Raw genomic sequence first — 22,025 nt, 5'->3', positions numbered from 1 at the left:
GAGTTAAAAGTGTAACTCTAGAAATCAATAATGATATCTATATGCAAAATAATACCCTGGAATAGTATAATCAGTTTTGTTGAACTTATGATGAACTTGTGACAACAAAGAGTTCTTGGCCTTCTATCATAACGTAAATATTATAAATTTGTTACCGGTACATAATATTTCTTGTACCTTGTATCTGGTCTTGTATTTTGTAATTATTTGTTACATAAAATTTGTTGTACCATAATATGTTAAAAAAATAAATGCTAAAATTTCTTTATAATACAAAAAACAAGTACCTAAGTGTAAACAAACATTTGAATTAAAAAATTAAAACGAAAGACTTTTTTTCCTGGTAGTTTGGGCCAAAAATGTGGGTACACATTACGCATGGCAAAATACGGTCACTTACCCGAGTTTACATAGGAAATAAGTAGAAGGGTTGGGGCTCATGGTCAAGCTCTTGACTCCAAAGGCCATGATTTTATCATCAACCACCACTATAGGCTGCATCCCTAGCTAGTTTAGATCAATCCATATCAGCCTAGAGGCAGCCTTTCGTAAGACGGAAATATTGGACGCTACCTTTTATTCTAAACAAAGTCCTTACATGATTAATATCTAGCACATTGCTTGTATATCTCGTGAATGAAAAGTTTCTCAAATATTAGCCTTTAAATGTTTGCTGATGTTTGCACTTTTGATTTTTCATAATCCAAATTAGCCAAAGTGTGTAGTTTTGGTTTTACGTTGGAGTAGTAGTAAATGATTAAATTATTAGGTTGGTGCAGAAGTAATTGTGGTTTTTGCAATTATTTTTAACCTTTTAAACTAATCATTTTTACACCAACCTAATACTAGACTTCATTTCAGAGTAATGGTCCTTTTGGATCCTTAGTCTCTTGATTTTGCACCTCAGTACACCACTGAATATGACCTGAAAGTGACCAACTTATTGACACTTGGCCCACATAAGAGTAGTTTTGGACAGACAGACCCAGTTTAGTTGAGGGTAGAATGAGCAATATCCTGAGGCTATCGCTAAAGTAGACTGCAGCTGTGTCACAGTATCCAAAACTGAAGCCTAGAGTACAATAAAGGAAAGTCATCGGAATACTCTTCGTTGACAGACAGTTTGCATCCCAGGCATTGAGAGAACTGTCAGGAGAATGCAGAATATCTTGAAGATTGATAAGATGAGAATTTGGGCCTACAAAGCATCAAGGATTAATTATCAAAACTAGTTATAAGGTGGGAACTAGATATTAGAATTAGGGAAGAAACTCATTTTTTAGGTTTGTGATACAGAGAGACTATCATGGATGATTTGAGACTGTGTCCCCCAGAGTATGTTAGTTAGACCTCTTATCATCATTCCTACCTCAATCAATATAAGTTGATTTAAGAAACTAGTAGAGTTGAGCCTGCCATTAGGAGAGTTGCAGAAGCCCAGAGAAACAGATGGGACCTAACACTTGATTCAAAAGATGCTTTGGGAAAGGTTGTAAACCTTTCACAGAAGGACTTAGTTCTGTCTTCTTTTCTGGTCTAACTATTGCTAAAATCCTAGAACTGGTCCATGTAGATACGGTGTTTCCCCGAAAATAAGACCTAGCCGGACCATCAGCTCTAATGTGTCTTTTGGAGCAAAAATTAATATAAGACCCGGTCTTATATACTATAATATAAGACCGGGTCTATAATATATATAATATAATAATATAATATAATATAATATAATATAATATAATATAATATAATATAATTGATATAATATAATATAAAATGTAATATAATATAGTATATAATACTGGCTCTTATATAAGACCCGCTGTTATATTAATTTTTGCTCCAAAAGACGCATTAGAGCTGATGGTCCGGCTAGGTCTTATTTTCGGGGAAACACAGTAGCTCATCTAATATACTGGTGTCCCATTTCTTAAATCTCTTTAATAATCCACCCTTTACCTCTACTCTGTTTTAGCCATCACCTCTCTGTCACACCATGAGTTTTATCATTATTGCAAATCAGCAAGTTAAAACGTTTTTTACCCTGTGCTCCGAGTCCTCTCATATTTAAATAACTACTCTTGCTACACATGCTCTTTGAGTTCACAAAGATCTCTAATCCCTTCATTCTTTCATTGTCTCCTGGTCTGTCAACCTTCTCTTCCTCTCTGGATTTCATTGCTGTTCATTTGAAATATTTTTTCACATTTTATTTCTTTGTGGCTTTTTGCCCCTCCTGTGTATTGAGAGCAAAAGTACCTGAGAAACAACATAACCGTTAGATTTGATTATTTTTGCTTGCAAACTAGATTGTCTTTTACTACTAACATTTAATTTGCTAAACCAGTCCTTCAAGATAATAATTATATAATATTTTGATTTAGAACATATATGAGTAAGGTGCCTGTGTATCATAGAATTATACCAATGAATTAAATGTCAATTAAATGCAATTACAAGCAATTAAATGCCAACTTTTTAAGTTGTATTTTAAAAATCAAGTAACTAGACATGGAAAAGTCTTCCTATACACTCTTCAGATTACCCTGTACATTCTTTTGATGGAAGAAAACGGATGATCTTAAGCACTATTTCATGGATGGGAGGAAAAAATCCATTTTTGGGGATTGCTTACATCACTATTGGATCCATCTCCTTCCTTCTGGGAGTTGTACTGCTAGTAATTAATCATAAATACAGAAACAGTAGTAATACCGCTGACATTACCATTTAATTTTACATTCTGAAAACAAAATTACTGCATGTGCATCAAGGCCAGTTCCTATTCAACCTAGCTTTTGAATGCCGATGTCTGGTTAGTACATTTTTTGAAGTTGGCACATAACTTTTTATTTAAAGAACAGTCTTTGTCCTTGCTTATTCCTTATGGATGAGTTATGAAAATATATGACGGGTATAAAACAAACTAGCTATATTGATCATATCAGCACTATAACTGCTGAAGTGGCATTCTAATGTTTGCTTTTTGTTGAGGTAGGCCATATGATGCATAGAGCCTCTTTCATGTGAAGTGTGTCTACTGCTTAAATGTTTATGCTGTGTTGATAATATTATATTGACATATGTGCTATATATGTGTGCCTATTGTGTGAAGAAAGGGTTTACAAGATGTATGAATATAATGACTTGTTAACATTTCAGGATTCAGAGTTACAAAAAGATGAAGAAAGACCAAATCTAAATAAAACACTTCATCATTTTCGTGTGTCGTGTGTAAGTACCACCTTTGGTGAGGTGGTTCATGTATTCAGTTTCTCCAGTACAGGTCTTTGTCAAGCTTAGTTTTGATTTCAAAGGACATGCTTACCTTGTCTAGCGTAGGAATTAATGCTCATGTTTGAAGAGGTCAACTAGGTCTCAGGAGAATTTAAAATTCCTCTTTCTGTTTAAGATGTTGCAGTTAGGAACCCCAACTCACTTGGTATGTTTTTACATGTGATCACTTCCCTTGAAGCTTACACTTCATAAGGGATGAAAGAACATAGGTGAGATGGGAAAACTTCTTGGCAGACCTTGAGCTTCTCCTTCAGCTGTAAACCAGATGTAAATGTTCAGAGGAGACTGTTTTCATTCTTGTGATATTTAACATTCAGAAATTTGCTTCAGCATTGGAAATACCTCAAGCTGTTTTTGTTTTTCAGGTAAGTGTTTTGGTTTAAGTACTAATATTACATTGCAGAAAGTTTGGAAACTTTTTCATTTTCTCTATATTCAATTTTTGCATATAGGTCAAATATGGACTTCTCTTTCGTTAAGGCACCAATTGTTTTGGTTGGATTTCCTAAGACATACTTTAAAAAGTTCTTTAAATTTCCTAATTGAATTCTGAAGATTTTGGAGTATGTACATGATGAATATAATATATATGGTTGAAGCTATTTTATTTTCTATTAACTGGAATTATTTTAATATTCCTTATTGAATAAATGCTGTAATTTGTTTGCTATGGAACTTATTCTTGAATGTAAACTTATTTTTTCATATGCATGAAAATGTATGTCTTAATTGGAGGGCTGAATTGCAGTAAAATTGCTATTTCTTTTTTTTACTCATGTTTGTATAGAAGAATGCTTGTTAAGAGTTTGTAATGGTTTCCTTCAGTTATATTTCAAATCAGAAGGTCTGGGTAATGTATCAATTTTGATTAATATGTTTTTAAAAAACAAAAAAATAATGTAATGGTTAATAGTAGAAATGTGCCACACTTCTTAAGTTTTGTATAACGTGAAATTCAGTTAAGAGGGCTTGTAGTTCATAATGACTTTTAACTGGTAGGATATTACTTGCATGGGGTACTTAATGTACATACTTAATGTATAATTATCCTGAAATTTATGAGTGCATAGGGTATTCTTTGTCTAAAAATATTCTTTGTTTTATCCTTCATAATATTGTTATTTATTCTGATAATCGATCCTCTTTCATGTGGCAGTTTAATCTTCTGGGATACATCACTGGGGGAGAGAGATTTTGGCTAGTCTTTCCAGATTGAGTTTGCTGTTTAATGAGGACTGCCATTCTGCATCCTTTTTCTAATTGGGGGACCAAAGATGCTGCTACAGAAAAGTTGAAGAGCCCTTCCAACACTTTCTCATCTGTGGTGAAGACGAAATCTTAAAATATATTTGGAGTTTTATCTATTTTATAAGTACATTGATAGCTTCAGTTTCTCCTGCCATTTGAGCTCTAAAGGATTCCTGTTGGTAAATATGAAGAATGGGGAACATTCATATGGCCTCTGTGAAGCATGGGAGGAGAGAAAACATTTCTTCCTTATGGGCCTTATGCTCAGCTTTTGATGTAATATTTAACTTTCAAAGAATCATTGCATTTTAAGACAACTAAATTAAGTAGAAGGGATTGAAGAATGCTTTAACTTGCAGGAAGTATTTTGATATATGAAGTTTCTCAATTGAAGGAATTATTTAATTAGTAAAAGCTAAGAAATTTCATTGAAATAGTAAGATAGTTTAAAAATAAATTGGTAAAACTAACTTAACGGAATAGAGAATTATTCATCCAGGAGGAGAATCAAAGGAATATTATTTGTTTATTGGTTAGTAAGTTTATTTGTAACCTTGATTACAGTAAAAGATAACTTTCTGTTAGTATGTTCTGTATTAATAAAAATGAACAAAATTAATTTTGCTATGTTCAAGTGTCTTACTAAAATAGCAATGCCCCGAAGTTGTTGCTAATGTTTTACGCTAAATTTTAACTCAGGGTAATTGAGTCCAAGTTTTAACATTTCCATGCATAGATTTGATTGCTGTGTGTGTCATTTATGTGTGTGTATATATATCTATATATAAACATATATAAACATATATATAAACATGTATATAAATGACTACAATAGCATTAACTGCAAGATGTATCTATATTACTGAGTAACATCTGTTCTTACCAGGAAGTGGTCAAATTGTCACCTGGGTTATAGGCAGATGGGCTATGTTTCCTATTAAATCAAGGGAAATGTCTGGTAAACAGAAAATGAAGAAGTGGTAGAGAGGCAAGAATGATAAAAATAATGAAGTAGACAGGGCACAGAGGAAATGAAAAGCCAAACTAGGAAAGAGGAGCTGCTGAGAGGTAGGGTTAATGTATGCTGTTTGTTCACCAATTGTCATGGAAACACTGCCTTAGAATTATAGTATGGTGCTTTGTTGGTTAATATGCAAAGTTTTGTTCTTTGTGAACATGGTGATTTTAATTGGAAGGTGCAGAGAGTAAGTAAGTGCTGTTTCAAGAATTTTGATGCATGTGTTTGTTGTAGAGTTTGGATGATCTAGTACAGTGTTTTAGAGCCTCATTGTAGCCCATACCCCATTCAGTAAACATAAAAATCACATTTCCCCTAATGTCATTTGAAATTTCAGAATAAATATGTCTAAAATCAAATCAAACCTTACTGATCTTATTTGCTTTTATGTATCTGTAATATTTATCAAAGGAAAATGTACACAGTTAAAAAAATCTAAAGGCCTTGTGATGAACAATAATAATCCTTGTCCCAACTTTCTTTACCTGCCAGAGACAATCATTTTGACTCCAAAAGTTTCTTTTGGTATTTATCTTAATGTGTCTAAATGAGATGCCTATTCTATTACTTGATTTAACAGTTCTAGCTGTTATTGTCTTGACAATGTTGTCAGATAATTCAGCTCTCTAACACGCATACCTCCTTTTCTCCCATTATAGTCATATACTGTTTACCAAAAGCATTAGCTATTGTTTAATTATGACTGTAAAAATATTGTATACTGCCAAGCAAAGCAGTGCACCATGATTACATTTTGCCTAATTTTATTTTTCCTGGAATTAATAATCCCCTGATTTTTAACACTTAACATAACTTTCTGGAAACATGTCTTAACATTTTTGCCAACTTCTATGTCAGTTTCACCATGTTCTTATCACTAGTTTTGAAGGGTGTTTGTCCCCAAATATCAGATAATCTAATTCACTGTTTTTACTAGAGAGATGTCTTCTGAATTTGTCTTTTGTTCCAATCTGTATTGGTCTTTCTCTTGTCTGGCCTCACAGCTATTATTCCACAACCTCCTGCTTTTTCCTAGTTTACTGTGTTGTTTACTGTAGCACTTCCTCAGACACTTAAATCTTCCTGAGAAGTGGTATATGGGAGGCACATTTTCTGAGTCCTTACATGTCTAAAATGTTCTTACTCCTCTCACATTTCATTGATGGTTGGACTGCATATACAATTTTAAGCTAAAAATATTTTTCCCTCAGAGTTTTGAAGGCATGGCTCTACTCTTCTGGCTTTCATTGTTGCGTTTAAGAAATCTAATCCTATCCTAGTCAGATATTGGACTTCCTAGACTGATGCTTAATTTTCTTCTCTTTTTCTCTAATTGTTTTGATGCTGTTCTTTCTAGATTTCTTCATTTTGATTTTTGAACATTACCTTTCCATTGAATTTTTTATATATTTAAAAATATTTAATTTTTTACTTCCTTTATTTCTGTTGTTTCTAAAACATGTTAATGTTAGTTCAAAAATAAAATATTTTTGTAAGGATATATGTAAATGCATATACATTTTTGTTTTTCCTTCCTACTCTGTTTACACTGAGTTTTGTTGCGATTTTTGTTTAGTTTTTTTTTTCTCTTGTTCATGTAGGCAACTTTCCTTGTACATCTGGCTAGTCTCAACAATCTGTCATATATGAATGGACCCCAAAGACTAAATGAAAGCTTTTTTTGTGGGCAATGCTTGACAGGTGATAGTGTACAGTGCAACTCATAAATGCCACTTAGTGAATTACGTGTTTCTGTTCATGATGAAAAGCTTAGACAAGTACTAAATAGTTGGTGGGTCAGCAGCTGTAGGTGGACTGAATTTTGAGAAACACTGCATTGGGGAATGATTGTCAGGGAGCCACTCATTCGATCGGAGGGTCTGTTTATGACTGCTTTCGCTCTGCTGCTCCCTTGTTCTCCACCTCACCTTCGGTTTTTCCATTTCGCACATATCTATCCCTATCCCTCTGCATATCCCTGGCATCTAGTTGTCTCCCATTACTTTCTCCAGATAAAAGTTCTCTTGTCTTCTACCTGTGGGAGATAGTGATGGAGGTGAGAGATTGTATTTGTTTGGTTGAGAGGGGTAAATCAGGGGCTGTATGATTTTCAGCTAGCCAATTTCAGGCCTGTACCTTTCAGGCCTGACTACATTCTTTGCTGTAACTTGTGCCTCCAAGTCTGAGCTTCTCAGGGTTGTGGGACCAATCAGCGTGCTTCTCACAGGTATCCCCTTTGCAGTCCCTTTAGATTACAGTTCCCTCTGTCCTGCTCAGTCATATCCCAACTGCTTTCTGTTTTCCAGAAATCTGTGAAAATCCCTTTTCTGTTTCTGTCTCCTCTCTACTTCCCATCCTTTGGGGCTCATATCTTTAAAAAAAAAGTGTTTTAGATGTATAGTGTACAGTTCTGTGAGTTTTAAGACATATCTAGATTTGTGCAACCATCATAGGATACAGAGCATCAACCCCCAAAACTCCCTTAGACTGTCCCTTTATACTCACTCTTTGTCCTACCCGTAACCCTAGGCAACCATTGATCTATTTTCTGTCCCCATAGTTTTGTCTTCCAGAATGTTATAAATGGAATCATACAATATGTAACCTTTTTAAACTGGCTTCTTTCACTTTGAGATTCATCTAAAAGTCTATTCATACCTCATACCCTTTCAATTTCTTTCATTTTATTGGAGTGAGAGGGAAAAGAGACTCTTGGGGCCAATTCACTATCTTAAACCAGAAACACCTTTTGGTGATTTTATAACACTTCAAAATCTTAAAAGGTAAACTTGTTATGTACTTTAAGTGATAGTAATGGGAGCTTCTCTGTTTGTATGTCACAAGCTTTTTTGTCCACGGTAATGTGGAAGAAGATTGAACTTACCATACTTGTAACTGGCAAGACTGATACACCACTTTGTTTCAAGGACCAGAAATGCAGGAAAAATAGCCTCACAAATACATGTCAAATTGCAGTTGTGATCAGTGGTCGAAAGTAATCCTTGGGTGTGTGTTGTCTTTCCTTTTCACAACAAAGCTTGTAAAAGAGTAGTTTGTATATTACTGTCATCTGCACCTTCTGCCGGGCTTTAACCCCATGATTGCACTGTACTCTGTTCACTGTCATCTGTGTCCAAAAGATTCAGTGGGAAGAGTGTGGGTTTTAGAAGCAGGCTGACCTGGTGATTTCATATAGATATAAACTGTATCTTCAGATTAATCTAAACTATTTGCTTTACCATTTCCTTGTCAGTAAAAGGGGGATTTTAATACCCACTTGACATATTTTGTTTTGAGGAATAAGGGGTGTGATAGGTAACAAGCATTTAGCACACAGTATGGAACAATGGCACAGTGAACAAATCCCTCCTTTTTGTCAAATCAAATGAACTCACCCTTACTTGGAACTTTTTGCTCCATTTGATGCATTGGCATTTTTCTTTCCTCTTTATCCTTAGCATATGGCTTCTGTGTGTATAACTCCTGATTTTCTTTCTATAATACTTACCTGTTTCTTACTCTCCTTTATGTATCCCTCAGTTATACTCACCATATAAAATGTTGGGAATTCTTTGAGATAATATTCTGGGCCCTTTTCTCACTTTATAAATACTCTCCAAGCAATCTTAAATTCTCACCACTTCTACTACCATTGATTTTGTTACCTTTTCTTGTGCCTTTACATCTCTCCTGAGCTCTAGGTTGTTCACTATAGATTTTGTCTTGGACTGTCCTTGAATTTCCCAAGCTTAATAAGGCCAAAACAAGAATCATCTCATACTAGCCTGGCGTTTCTCTTATATTCCTCAATATAGTGAATGGTATCACTAACCACCTTATGAATTAAGCCAAAAACCTTGCTTTCCTCTCCAACTTCTCAATCCAATAAATCACTACAGTCTGTTGATTTTTGAAGGTACTTCCTTATAGCTGGCTCTAATCCATCCCCTTACCTACATCCCTTTATCTATATCTCTTTGTTGCTGATTTATTTCAGGTTTTCTTTCTTCCTTGGGTTATTATGAAAGCCTTCTCATGGGCTCTGTCCCTAGTAACTCATGTCCAATCCAGCATTCACTTCTACCAGAATGATCTTGAAATAGAGTTCTGATCTTGACAGTTTGCCATTTAAACCTTTAAATGGCTGTAAGGCACTTTCAGGATAAAATTTAATATCATTATTAAAGTCTTACTCTTGCTGTCCACTGTTGGCTTACACTCCGTTTTTCCTGCCAACCAAACTTTACAATTCCCCAAGACATTTGTTCCCCCTCTCTTCACCTCTTCATATGCTATACATTCTGCATGGATATTTCTTCTGTTGATCATTTCTCCTTAACCAACTTTTCCTTCCATAATAATAGCTAACATTTATTGGATCGCATTATTTAATCTTCACAGCCACCCAATGATGATGGATACTATTATCTTCATTTTACAGATAAACTGAGGTATAAATAGACTGTGAAACTGCCTTTAGTCCTATGAGGTGACAGATTCAGGAACTGACTTCCCAGTTCTTAACTACAATAACATTTTTTTTCTCTTTTCACTCCATCTAGGCCTCTGTTTTATAGTTCCTGCAAGTAGATCATGCTTAATTCTAAATCCAGGTTATTAATCAGGTTCTTGCCCTGTCTGGAATACCATTTAATTTCTATTCCATTCTAATTTTACTGGACCCTGTAAAAATCCAGTCTTTTCAAAACTTTCCTAATGACCATTATCTTTGTTGAATTTCCCAAAGCAACTTTTGCTATACCAGTTACCAGAGATCCATTTATGTCTGCATCATAATTTACTCTTATGTGTATATCATCTTAATTAGATTATATGTTCCAGAAGGTCAGAGATTTAAAAAGTTTTCCCCTGAGCATATTGCTAAGTGTTACATTCATAGTAGGTAGTCAGTAAGTTGTTCAACAATGAGTGAACTCATTTTTTTATGAAACTTTTTTCACACATAAGGACTTTAGAGCCAGAGATAAAGATCATTAGTCCAACCCCTTTAATGATGAAAAGACTGAGGCTTGCAATTAGATAAATTATTTAATAATAAAATAATTCAGCAATTAATTGACAACCAGGTGTTTCCTAATTCCTAACTATGTAATAATCAAAATAGGGAAGTATATTGAAATACCACCTTTCATATAACTAGCAGTTTTTACACATTAAACTTCACATGAAGCTTTTCTATATTGTTTTTGTAAAACGAAGTGGCTTAAGCATGGTTCCAGAATTAAAATACACACATCCCAAGCACACAAAACTCTATTCTGGGGCGGCTGGATGGCTCAGTTGGTTAGAGCCTGAGCTCTCAACAAGGTTGCCGGTTCAATTCCTGCATAGGATGGTGGGCTGCGCCCCCTGCAACTAAAGATTGAGAATGGCAACTGGACGTGGAGCTGAGCTGCGCCCTCCATAACTAGATTGAAGGACGACAGCTTGGAGCTGCTTTCCCTGGAGAAACGCACTGTTCCCCAATACTCCCAATAATAATAATAAAAAAAACTATTCTGGTTTTCCTCTGCTTTTTATTTATAGATGCTATAGACAGGATCAAAGTAAAGGTTGACATCTTGTTTTTTAAAGGAGAAGAAAGGTTGAGTAACTTTGTGATTGGGTAACTTTACATCAGTAATTGTGAAATAGTTCCGCTGAGTACTTGTATATCTGATTACCATAAACCTAGCTTATTGACAAGTCTCAAGCTAACCATTACCTACCTCATATCTAAATGTACTGCCAGCTCTGTTGTAATATTCAAGAACCCTCTGAAGGAAGTATTTTTCAAATGAAGAGCCATTGCTAATAATTTTTCTAATATTACAAAGGAACCTCATACTGATGTTTTGGAAAGGAACCTATTTTGAGGATAACTATCCTCAATGCATCCTGCTTCAGAGGATGCATTTACAAATCTGGTAACAAATTTCAAGTGTGCCTGAGAAGATCCAGTAAAGTTGGATGGGCACCTAGGCAAATTCAGCCTTTTTTTTTTTTTTTTTCTGTCAGGACAGTCACAATTTGTAGAGCAAGAACACGGAGACAATGAGTGAGGAACCTTGGGACTGAAAAAATGTTTGAAAAGAGTACAATGAATATTAAAGAATTTTTGAATTTTTATATTCAATAAGTCCATTTCTTTTTCAGCATATATACTATTCACTTAACCAAATATCTACTACATGCCAATTACTATTCTAGGTGCTGGGGATATAGCAGTGAACAAAATAGTTTTAAGCAGTCATTAAATTCTTAAAAGTATCACTGTTGTGTGCAAGATAAACTGAATAGAAGAGTAGAAGCAGGGAAACCAGATAAGGCTTTTTCAGTAATGCAAGCAAGAGATGATGGCTTGGCTTGGAGTGGTGGTAGCAATGTAGATAATGAGATGTGATCAGATTCACATTATATTTTGAAGGCGTAGCCAAGATTTTGGGGCTAGAAGAAAATTGCAGAGGAGAACTCTTAGAAATGAGTGGAAAGAATTCCATTTTGGTTGTTAAGTTTGAGATGCTCATTAGACATCTAAGTGAAGATACCTGGAGTTAAAGGGAAAGGTCGGTGGAGAGTTGTCAGCACACAAATGGTGTTTCATGGCATTGGATAAAATCACAAAACGGATAAATATAGAAAAAGGGGTATTCTGAAATTTAGAGATTGAGAGGATGAGGATCCAGGAAAGAAAACTATAAGTAGCAGCTGCTGAAATAGAACCATCTAGAGTAGTATATGGAAGCCACCTTAAGATGATGTTTCAAAGTACAGTGGACATGTTACACTGTATTGCATTTATGGTTTATTTCCAAATAAAAAATTGGAAATATATTTTGAGGGAGTGATCAAGCATGTTAAGTGTTGCCCATAGATGGAAAAGATGAAAATTGAGAATGACAGTTTATTTGGCAACATAGAAGCCATTGGTGATTCTTACGAGCAGTAAAATCTGCCCAAAATGGGATTTTAAAAAAATTAGAAAAGGAAGGGAAGATAAGTATAAGAAATCTTTTATTTTGAAGAAGTGGAATAGCAACTGAAATCAAAGTTTTGTTTAATTTGGGAATGTGTGTATATGTTGATGGAATGATCCAGTAAAGGGGAAATTATACTATGACATGCAAATAAGGATCTGCATCTACTTTAGGATCTATGAGTATTTTATGGGAGTCTTTGGGTTTTTTTGGACAGCCATATGTGTCCTAGATTTATCACACAATACTCATACACCACTAATTCATCTGTTAACAGTTTACCCCATTTAAGCAGTCCTAGGGGATTGGTAAGAAAATCAAATCTCTGTTCTTGAGAAGTTGACAATCTACTTGGCTAAATGGAAAAAATATAAGAGAGCACATACAATTGAACAAGTTCAAATTATAGATAGTCCACTTTTTAAAAATCTGTATGCTCCAGCCATTGGCGCCTGCTAATTGTTCTCAAGGATTTGATTACAGTACATAATACCAAGGGGAAAATAAACGCAGTCCTCAGTCCCAATCCAGGGACCAGGTGAATTGGGTTATTTATAAACCTTGGTGAAGAAGAGAACTTGAACTGGGGACAAGTAACTTGGTGGGTTTAACCCTAAGGATGAAAAGAAATAATAATTTTAGTATTACTAATTTTTATTTACACATTTTACCTATGCTGAACCCATGTATTACCAGTTTTCATTTTAAATGACGATGGAATCATTAGAAGTTTGTAAAAAGGGGGAAAGATAGTTAGGGTAGATATGTTTACATTTACACACACTTGGGAGTGGGCACAGAGATTAAAAACACTTGTAGCATTACATAAGCAAGATTGATGCAAGATACACTGACAGCCTATCTGTATAATTGCTATGCCTAGCAACTCCAGTCATGGAAAGTGTCCTGCTGGACCTGAGACAGCTGGACTTAAGATTTGCCATCCCATTTCATGTCCCCAATTAAAAATTTCCTCTCTTTTCAGCCTTTTCCCAGACACAAACTTGAAAACAGCTTCTACAATTTTAGGATACTGGAAGAGCTGCTTGTATGGGGAGTTCAGCATCCAAAGGTACAGGATAAAAATTGGTATCCCGACGCAGCTCTTTACAGCATTTTCTCAGCACAAGGAATAATAATGCCCTAACAGTTTCTTCGGTGGAGAAAAATGGTATCCGTGTAAGAGGAGATAGCTTTTTGTTTTGTATATTTCAGCCAGTTTCACAGCTTCTAGTTTGGCCAACCCATCAGCCTCTAAACAATGCTTTAAAGATTGCTTAGTTTTATGCCTTCTCGTTCAAAATACAGACTGATTTTCTAGGATAGCCTGGTCTCACATTAATTTTATCTAAGCTAGGTAAAAGAGTACTTAATACGTCACTCCCACCTCTCTGGTCTCAAAAGTCGTTCGTTCCCCGCCCCAGCCTTAGCCGCCGGAATGACATCCGACTGGTCAGGCACTCAAGGGCCGTGAGGGCCAGCAGCCTAGAGTGGCCACATCCGCACTGCCGCTCTCGCTTGTCTTTCGCTCTCTATGGTTAGAGCAATCCCTCCTCCTCCCGGAAATACTGAGATCTCTGACGCTCGCGCAATGCCAGAAGGTAGTTCCGGTTCCGGCGTGGCGATTTTCGTTCTCCAGTGATCAGTTGTCGCGGTTGGTGGGCAGTAACTGAGTCAATATGCTGCGGAATCTGCTGGTGAGGACCTTCTCAGCTTGCAGTCTTGATGTGGGGCGGGAGCGTTGGGAGCGGGGGCTAAGGGGCCACGGCCAACCGAAAAGCCGAGCTAAGAGGGAAGAAGGGAGGAAGAGGGCGGCTTCTTAAGTCACCTTGCTCTGTGTCCTTTTCTACTGACTTTACTTTCCCTTTCCCCTCGCCCTAGGCTGTGCTTGGTGGAGGTAGGGAGTAAAGAGGCCGGGAAGGTGACCAGGAAGGATTGTCGGGTAGACAAGCCTGGGTTTTGTTCGTCTCTACTCCTAACTGTGAGGGTCATTGATGAGTTAGTTCAGTAGCTGTCATGTGAGTAAAACCATGGTCCAGGTGGAATTGTGCCACTGATACTGAAAGGGTTTAAGTTTGTGTGGTTCTGAGCTTTTTGAGCATCAGAAGGCAGTTTAAAAATCAAAGTTGAATTTTGAGTGGGACTTTAGGAGCAGTCATGGCGGAAGTGTAGTGTTGGTTCCTTCGGGCGGTTATGCAGTGACCTTCACACCTCCACTGAGCATGTGAAATGTTTTCCTAAAATTTTGAAAAGAGAAGGAAAATGTAACAGTGATTATTTTCTTTTGTAATTACTCAATAAAGCTTTCCTTAGTTTCTCGGTATATCATTTATTTTATAAAGTGGAGCACTTCACTTGATAATGTTTATTTCATTATTCAATTGAATATATGCGTATAATGCAAGTCTCTTTTTAAAAAGATTTGCACATTACAGTTTAAGGAAAAATCTAAAGAGGGAAGCGTTTTAGTTAAGTAGGAATCATGCCAGTTTATTTTGATATCAAGAAATAGATTTTTAATAATACGGTAGCATATTAAATGAAAACCTGAGCTTAGTGTATTTTGTAACCATTTTTATTTTTGTAATACCTGTATGTCAATATGTTTTCCTCAAGGATTATATAATGGTACTGGTTCAATTTAGGTAAAGATCCTGGTTGGTGTTTTTTCATTTTGCTCAGAATCAGCATGAATTGCTTCTTGAATGTGCTCTTTGGAGACTGCAGAATGTAATATAAAGAGCAGTGGATGACCAACATATTGGAAAACCTGGATGTTAGTTTATAACTTTGTTACTGACAAATTGGATGTTTTAACTCAGTTTCCCTCTTGTATAATTTTGAAGATTGATGGTTGGTTTTGAAAGTTTCTTTAAGCCATAAATCTATTTAATATGTATGGATTTTTCCATTTCAGGCTCTTCGTCAGATTACCCAGAGGACCATAAGTACTGCTTCACGCAGGCAGATTGAAAATAAAGTTCCAGAGAAACAAAAGCTGTTTCAGGTACTGAAATATTTCATAAGAGATTGTTAGTTGCGATGATAGGATTACCAAAAGGTAGAGATAAAAATTAAATAAATCTGGAGATGTCCGATTATTAGTGATCCTGTTGTATTAGCAAAAAAATATTAATAAACTGTCCGTTGACAGCTAACTGGGCATTTGCTATATCCAGAAGGCCCTTAAGAAGGCAGAATGAATGAGGGCTAAGGTGTATATATAGGTCCATGACACTTTCTTTGGATGGTTTACTTTCTTTGGACATACTCTTTGGAGTAGTTGCATAGTAATAGGCAAATAGACCATAGAAAGGGCCCAGAAACAGAAAGGGCCCAGAAATACATATATATATACACACACACACACACACACACATATGTATATGTGTGTGTGTGTTTATATATATATAATATATATGTTAAAGGTGCTATTTCATATCAGTGGAAAAAGGATACAATAAATTGGTATTGGAAGAATTGGCTGACTATTTTAAAGAAAGTAAAGTTAGATCCCTTCTATATTGTATATAAAAGATAAATTGTAACTATAAATGTTTCTCAAAAAATTAGAAGAAAACGTAGGAGATATTTCTTTCCCCTCACCCCAGTTTTGTTGAGATATGATTCACAAATAAAAATTGTATATATTAAAGATTGTACCTGTTTTTTTTTTAAGGTGTACAATCTGATGTGTAATGTATCTGTGAATGATTATCACAGTCAAGTTATTAACGCATCCATCACCTCAAATAGTTATTTTTTTGTGTGGCTGTGTAAAAGCACTTGAGATCTACTCTCTTAGCAAATTTCAAGTTTACAGTACAGTATTAACTACTGTAATCATCACAGGAGAATATTTCTTATAATCTTAGAGATGGGGGAGACTTCCTGAGGAAGTTTTTATAAAGCCTACAAGATGTAAAGGAGAAAAATTGCAAGGTTTGGTGACATAAAAATTTTAAATGCATTCATGGTTACAGAGACATGCAAATAGCAAAATTTTAAAAATGTAACAAATGTCAATCTCAGTATACAGAGAGTTTCTACAAATCAATAAGAAATGCAAATTAAAATTATAAATTAATATTTTTTCCCTATTGTTAAAATTTTAGAAAGATTTAAAATAGGTAATGTTAGCCAAGTGCGGTACATAGGAACATTCATATATGATGCTTTCATAACATTCTAGGTAGTAGTATAATTGGTACAGAAGTTTTAGAGGATATTTGCAAGTTTCATTAAAAACAAATCACATATCCTGTCATCTAGGACTCCCATTTTTAAGAATCTTTCCTATAGAAATAGTAGCATGAGTATTTAAAAATAGTAGAGGCTATTCATTTTGGCATTTAATAGAGGACTAAGTAACTAGATTATGATGTTTTTGCACAGTGGAGTGCTAGTAGACATTAAAAGGAACAAGGTAGGTTTAAATGGGCTAACAGAAAATGGTTTTAAAGGTAGCTTTGAGTGAAAAAAATATATGGTAGACCATTATATAGCATAGTCTCATTTTGTATATTAAACATAACTGTATATAAATTAGAAGATAGGACAATATAAGCATTAATAAAGCTTTAAGGCTATGTACCATGCTGTTAATAGTGGTTTCTTTATGAGCAGCAACTGAGTGGGACAGAGTAGTTTACCTTTGTAAATAATTAGGTTATCAATGATTTTTAAAATTTTATTGTCATCTCTGGTTGTTTGCAAATAAAATTTTAAGTAATTAAAAAGATTGGATCATTAATACTATGTAGAAATAACATAGTTATATTTAACAGGTATATTAAATATCTAATTTATGCCAGGTACTGGACTAGGGTTATAAACCAAAACATCCTTTCCATTTTCTAAAGAAAAAAAATCGTCCCTGTGACTAAATCTAAAGTGTGATGATTACTAATATTTTTAATAATTAAGTTGATTAACTCAATTAGTGTATTTTTATAGCTTTAACATTTATAATTTATATGTTCCTTGGGAACATCTTTATTGGATCTCACATTAACTTTAAAAGAAGGAATGTTGACTTTAGAAGTTCTTATTTTAAAAGTAGTAGTAGTAGTATTAGTAGTAATAAAAAATCAGGAAAATTGTAGTTGTTTTTAATTTTGTTATTTAATATATTTTAATTCCAGGGGTTTAAGGAGCCACTTAATGAAATGGATTAGTCTTTTGAACTTAGTTTGAAATAAATGACGTGTATTATTATTTTTTGTAACCTAGGAGGATAATGGAATTCCAGTGCATCTGAAGGGTGGGGTAGCTGATGCCCTCCTGTATAGAGCTACCATGTTTCTTACAGTTGGCGGTAAGACATTTGGAATGCTTGGTTTATAGAAAAGTAATAGTAAGGATAACTAATAATTTCATTGCCTTTATTATACCAGTTTTTTTTTAAATATTAATGTTTTAAATTTATTGGGGTGACATTCGTTAATAAGATTATGTATGTTTCAAGTGTACAATTCTGTAATAATGTCATCTGTATATTGCATTGTGTTATGCCAGTATTTTAATACAGGCAGCCTGTCCCCAGAATCTGAGATCTTACTGCTTTGCATGAAAGGATTCAAGAGGGTGATTGACACGTACTGTGTAAGAGCATTTTAGTGTCTTTAAAAAAACATAAACCAATAAAGTTTGATGATTATCTTGTGATAGAAGTGGCTTTCCATTGAGCTACTGGTGGCCCTGCAGGCATTTGGAGGAACCAAAGATAACCACTCTACCCCCATCTCCTGTAACTGGCTTTCAAACATGTTGACTGCAATGCATAATAAAAACACATTTTTATTATGACAGAAACAAAACCTATACAGATCAATACTATTACTATACACAAAATGCTTTGACATTTTTTCTGTGGATTGGGCAGGTCCATTGGTCAGTATTAGCAGTGGAATATACAAATTGGTATACGAGGAGCAAAGTTAGGAATTTGAATGATTGCTCTCTGGGGAAGGAAGGGAAGCTATCAGAGTGATGACTGTGCTCATCCAATTGATAGAATGCCACATACTATAGATTTCCGTCACCTTTGTATTAAGTCTGTCATATGTCCTCATTTTAAGATGAAGAAATTATGTTAATTACCCAAGATAATATTGCTTCTGTGTGGAAAAGCTGGGATTTTAAACCTTAATGATAAAGCCCCCCCACTCATGCCAATGTGCCTTGTTAGGCGTGAATTGAATACAGTGAAGAGGCTTTTATGGGTGAAGACAATAACCAGATAGTGACACTTGGGCTTTTGTAAGATAAAGTCCTAAATACTTTTTGGCCTGCTGTGTCTGTTTCTTAGATATTCTGGTAATTAGTTTAAAATTTCCAGTTATTAGCTATTCTTATATTAAATTTGATTATTTTAAAATTATATCACTCTCCCTTGATTTTATTGATAACACACTTTGGGAAGGCTTGCGTATTTTGACTTCTTTATTGGCTTTTGAATCATTCTTAGCATTTCTCAGGCAATCTTAGGTTAGTATGGAAATAATCTTTATATATGTTCTTAATCTTATTTAAAACTTTTACATGTTATTAAGTTGATAAATACATTGTTGTGCTACATCTAACACTGTCTATAGAAGTTAATTAATATTGAAACTAGACTAAATGTAGTTATATATGTTTTAAATTTTGCCAGTACCTATCAACATACTTTTTAATGTTTCCATAAAAGTATTCTTATTGCCAGTCTTTATCTTACAACTTTTATCTGGAATATAAGGTTTATACATTTAAATCTTAGAATTTCTTGTAAGTTCTTTTGTTTCTTTTTATTTTTTAGGAACAGCATATGCCATATATCAACTGGCTATGGCTTCACTTCCCAAGAAGCAGGATTGACTTCAGTTCATCCTCCCAGCAATTAGCTGGTTCAATTTCATTCAGTTCTCTGTGGACCAGTAAGATGATAAATAAGAGTTCTTCTTTGGGGATCAATATTTATTGACTTGTAGTAACTGCCACCAATAAAGCAGTCTGTACCATGCTTTGTCTTATTTTATCACTGTAGCATACATATATCAATAATTTAGCTTTTGGTCAGTCTTACAAATTTTAGGTAAGGATCAAAAATGGCTCTTGTCTCTAAGGCTGTATAAAGTACCATTGTGACATTATTTTAGCAAAATGTTATTTTTAGCATCTGGGCATATTGCAAATTATTATACAGCTTTAATTGGTCTTCAGTGTTAATTGAGCTTGACACTTGAAGATCCCTCCCCCCACTATATTATATCTTGGGATCTGCTAAAACCTGAGGTTAGTGGAAGCAGGTTGTTTTTGGCTCATGGGGTTCAAGTTTGTTTTTTTCCTCTCTCTCTTAGCTATGTGAGTGTATATTTAAATATTGGATGTATTCCACAGTTTAGAATTAGGCTTTAGTAGAGTAGCTGTAAAATAATTGAGTATTCTTTTTTTCACACTCAGAATGGGTTTCTATTGTGTTACTTTAATCCATAACATAAAGTATAACTACTTAAATACTTTGTTCATTTCTAAAAGTTATCTTCTGGGGGGACTTAAAGAGTTAGACTTTGTCATCTCTATAAGGTGTACATTTGTAACACTAGATGATGATTAGAGTCTGGGTGCATCAGATCTAGGGGAAATCTATGAGTAACGTTTTTATAAACTATAAGTTCTGGATAATATTGAGTAAAGTGGCATATTTTTTTTTAAATTGAGTCAAATCTGAAAGAGCCAAGCTAAGCGTTTTCCTATTAAGACATCGAGGCTGGGTACAAATCCATCTCAAAAGATAGCTAATAGAGATTTTTCAGCCTTAACTCTTGAAGGCTGGAAAGGGTCTTGGTTGCCATATTATAAAATCTGCCACTAAATTTATGAATGTGCTAATTAATAAGATTTGACAGGATCTTATTAACATCAGCAGAGAACACTGCTTTTGGAGGGAGTGAAATATCATTACACATTCCTAAATTCTGAGAAAGTTCTTAAGGTGGTCTGGAATCTAGTTCAATTCTGTGATTCAGAGCTAAAAAGCAACCTCTATAATATTTTGAAGTGCTTTTATGCCATGGTGTGAAAGACTGTTGTGTATGTAGTAAAAAGGAAAAAACAGCTCGATGTCCTCTACAGCTTTCATGTGCTGATATTATGAGAGGTACTTGACTATTTCTGGTGCAACCTAGTGAGGCAATTTATAAAATATTTTTTTCATACCAAAATGTTCTGTTTGGGGTATGTTAACATGGCAAGTTTGCATAAAGCAAAAATAGGTTAAATGCTTAAGATACTTAAAACTTTTTTGCTAAGATTAAATATTGCCTAAAATTCTGCATTGTAAGCAGGGTGGAGATAGGGAGGTGGGTGAGGAGCAAGGTAACAGGAGACAGTTTGCTGAATAGAATCCTGTGAAAGTGTCTGCTTCACTTAGCTTTAGTAAGAGAGAGATTACTATAGATGGATTTCAAAGGCTAACCAAAAGTCCATAGAACAGAGTCCTTAAGAAATACTGTATTGAAGATGTGCCCTTCAGGAAACAAAATAACCATCATTCCAATCTCCTTTTTAGCTTTACCACACAACAGTATCCTTTTAAGAGTAGTATCTGTTACTAAGTAGAAGAAATTTCATATTGATGTTATCTCATTAATACAAACACCATGGGAGATATATTGAAGTAAAATTTTGTTACTATAGTTAGTATTGCGCACAAAATTACATTTGTATTCTGTAGCTCTTCTGGATGAAGTTAAACAGTATTTATAGATGAGAAAGCTAAAGCTTGGAGAGGGCATGCACTTTACCCAAAGCTCCAAATAAATGGCAGCACAAGATTTGAAATCCAGTTTTATCTGATTCTTAAAGTTCATGGTCTTTCTAGTATATTTCATCTTACCAGGTGTTTAATTAAATATTGACTGGCATAGCTTCAGTATACTGTTACTAGCAGTGTGTGAAAATCTGAATACCCTACAGACTTCCATCCCTTGTACATCAGGCTTAAAAGAGTGATGAGTACAATCCTCAGTTCCATTATTCAGTTTCACATTGATCTCTATACATGATTTGTAATCTAGCTGCCTGTGTAGCATTTGTCTCTTCCACTTTCTGTTTGAAATCCAAGCCCCGTGCTCTGATCCCTGACCGTAGAGCTCTGCTGCTGCTTGGTGCGTGCGTGCTCATTCTTGGCATCCTGGGAAAGCTCGGATTCTGCTGGAACTTTTGACATTCTTCCCTTTGCTCCCAGTATTCCCCATACTCATCTTCAAGAGTTTCATCCCTTTGAATCTGAATTCAAAATTGAGTTGTAATTGTTGATGAGACTGGGAACCAGTTACAGCATTGTAGTGAATCACTCAGATGATGGAGTTAGAAGACCCAGCTTTCAGCCTTGGATTGCCGTGGGTAGCTACCCTTGCTAAGCCTGTACCCTCATCTGTATAAACGTAACAGTACCTAGAACACATATCAGTAGTTACTCTAATGCACGTAAAGCACAAAAGGAT

The 22,025-nt window shown here is 34.9% G+C and overlaps 2 protein-coding genes across 2 annotated transcripts in view; both read left to right on the top strand.

The window, feature by feature from the left end:
- Positions 1-5,123, top strand: part of TMEM30A (transmembrane protein 30A) — a 35,044-nt gene extending 29,921 nt beyond the window's left edge. Inside the window, exon 7 of the mRNA XM_033102432.1 lies at positions 2,538-5,123. Within this exon, the coding sequence (XP_032958323.1) occupies positions 2,538-2,731 (194 nt within the window). The 3' untranslated portion in view covers positions 2,732-5,123. The remainder of the gene's footprint in view (positions 1-2,537) is intronic.
- An 8,953-nt stretch (positions 5,124-14,076) lies between these two features.
- Positions 14,077-19,540, top strand: LOC117020750 (cytochrome c oxidase subunit 7A2, mitochondrial). Its single transcript, XM_033103392.1, has 4 exons — positions 14,077-14,234; positions 15,455-15,544; positions 17,770-17,854; positions 19,337-19,540. The coding sequence occupies exons 1-4, from the start codon at positions 14,217-14,219 to the stop codon at positions 19,393-19,395; spliced, it is 252 nt and encodes an 83-aa protein (XP_032959283.1). The 5' UTR covers positions 14,077-14,216; the 3' UTR covers positions 19,396-19,540.
- The last annotated feature ends 2,485 nt before the right edge of the window (positions 19,541-22,025 follow it).

This window comes from Rhinolophus ferrumequinum, chromosome 3, assembly GCF_004115265.2.
Source record: "Rhinolophus ferrumequinum isolate MPI-CBG mRhiFer1 chromosome 3, mRhiFer1_v1.p, whole genome shotgun sequence".
NCBI classification, from domain to species: Eukaryota; Metazoa; Chordata; class Mammalia; order Chiroptera; family Rhinolophidae; genus Rhinolophus; species Rhinolophus ferrumequinum.
Note: the sequence above shows the minus strand (reverse complement) of the source record. Positions and strands in the feature narration are given on the sequence as shown.

Coding starts and splice junctions, on each gene's coding strand:
- LOC117020750 (XM_033103392.1), top strand. Junction 15,545..17,769: donor AGAAACAAAAGCTGTTTCAG/GTACTGAAATAT, acceptor TTTGTAACCTAG/GAGGATAATGGAATTCCAGT. Junction 17,855..19,336: donor CATGTTTCTTACAGTTGGCG/GTAAGACATTTG, acceptor TTTATTTTTTAG/GAACAGCATATGCCATATAT.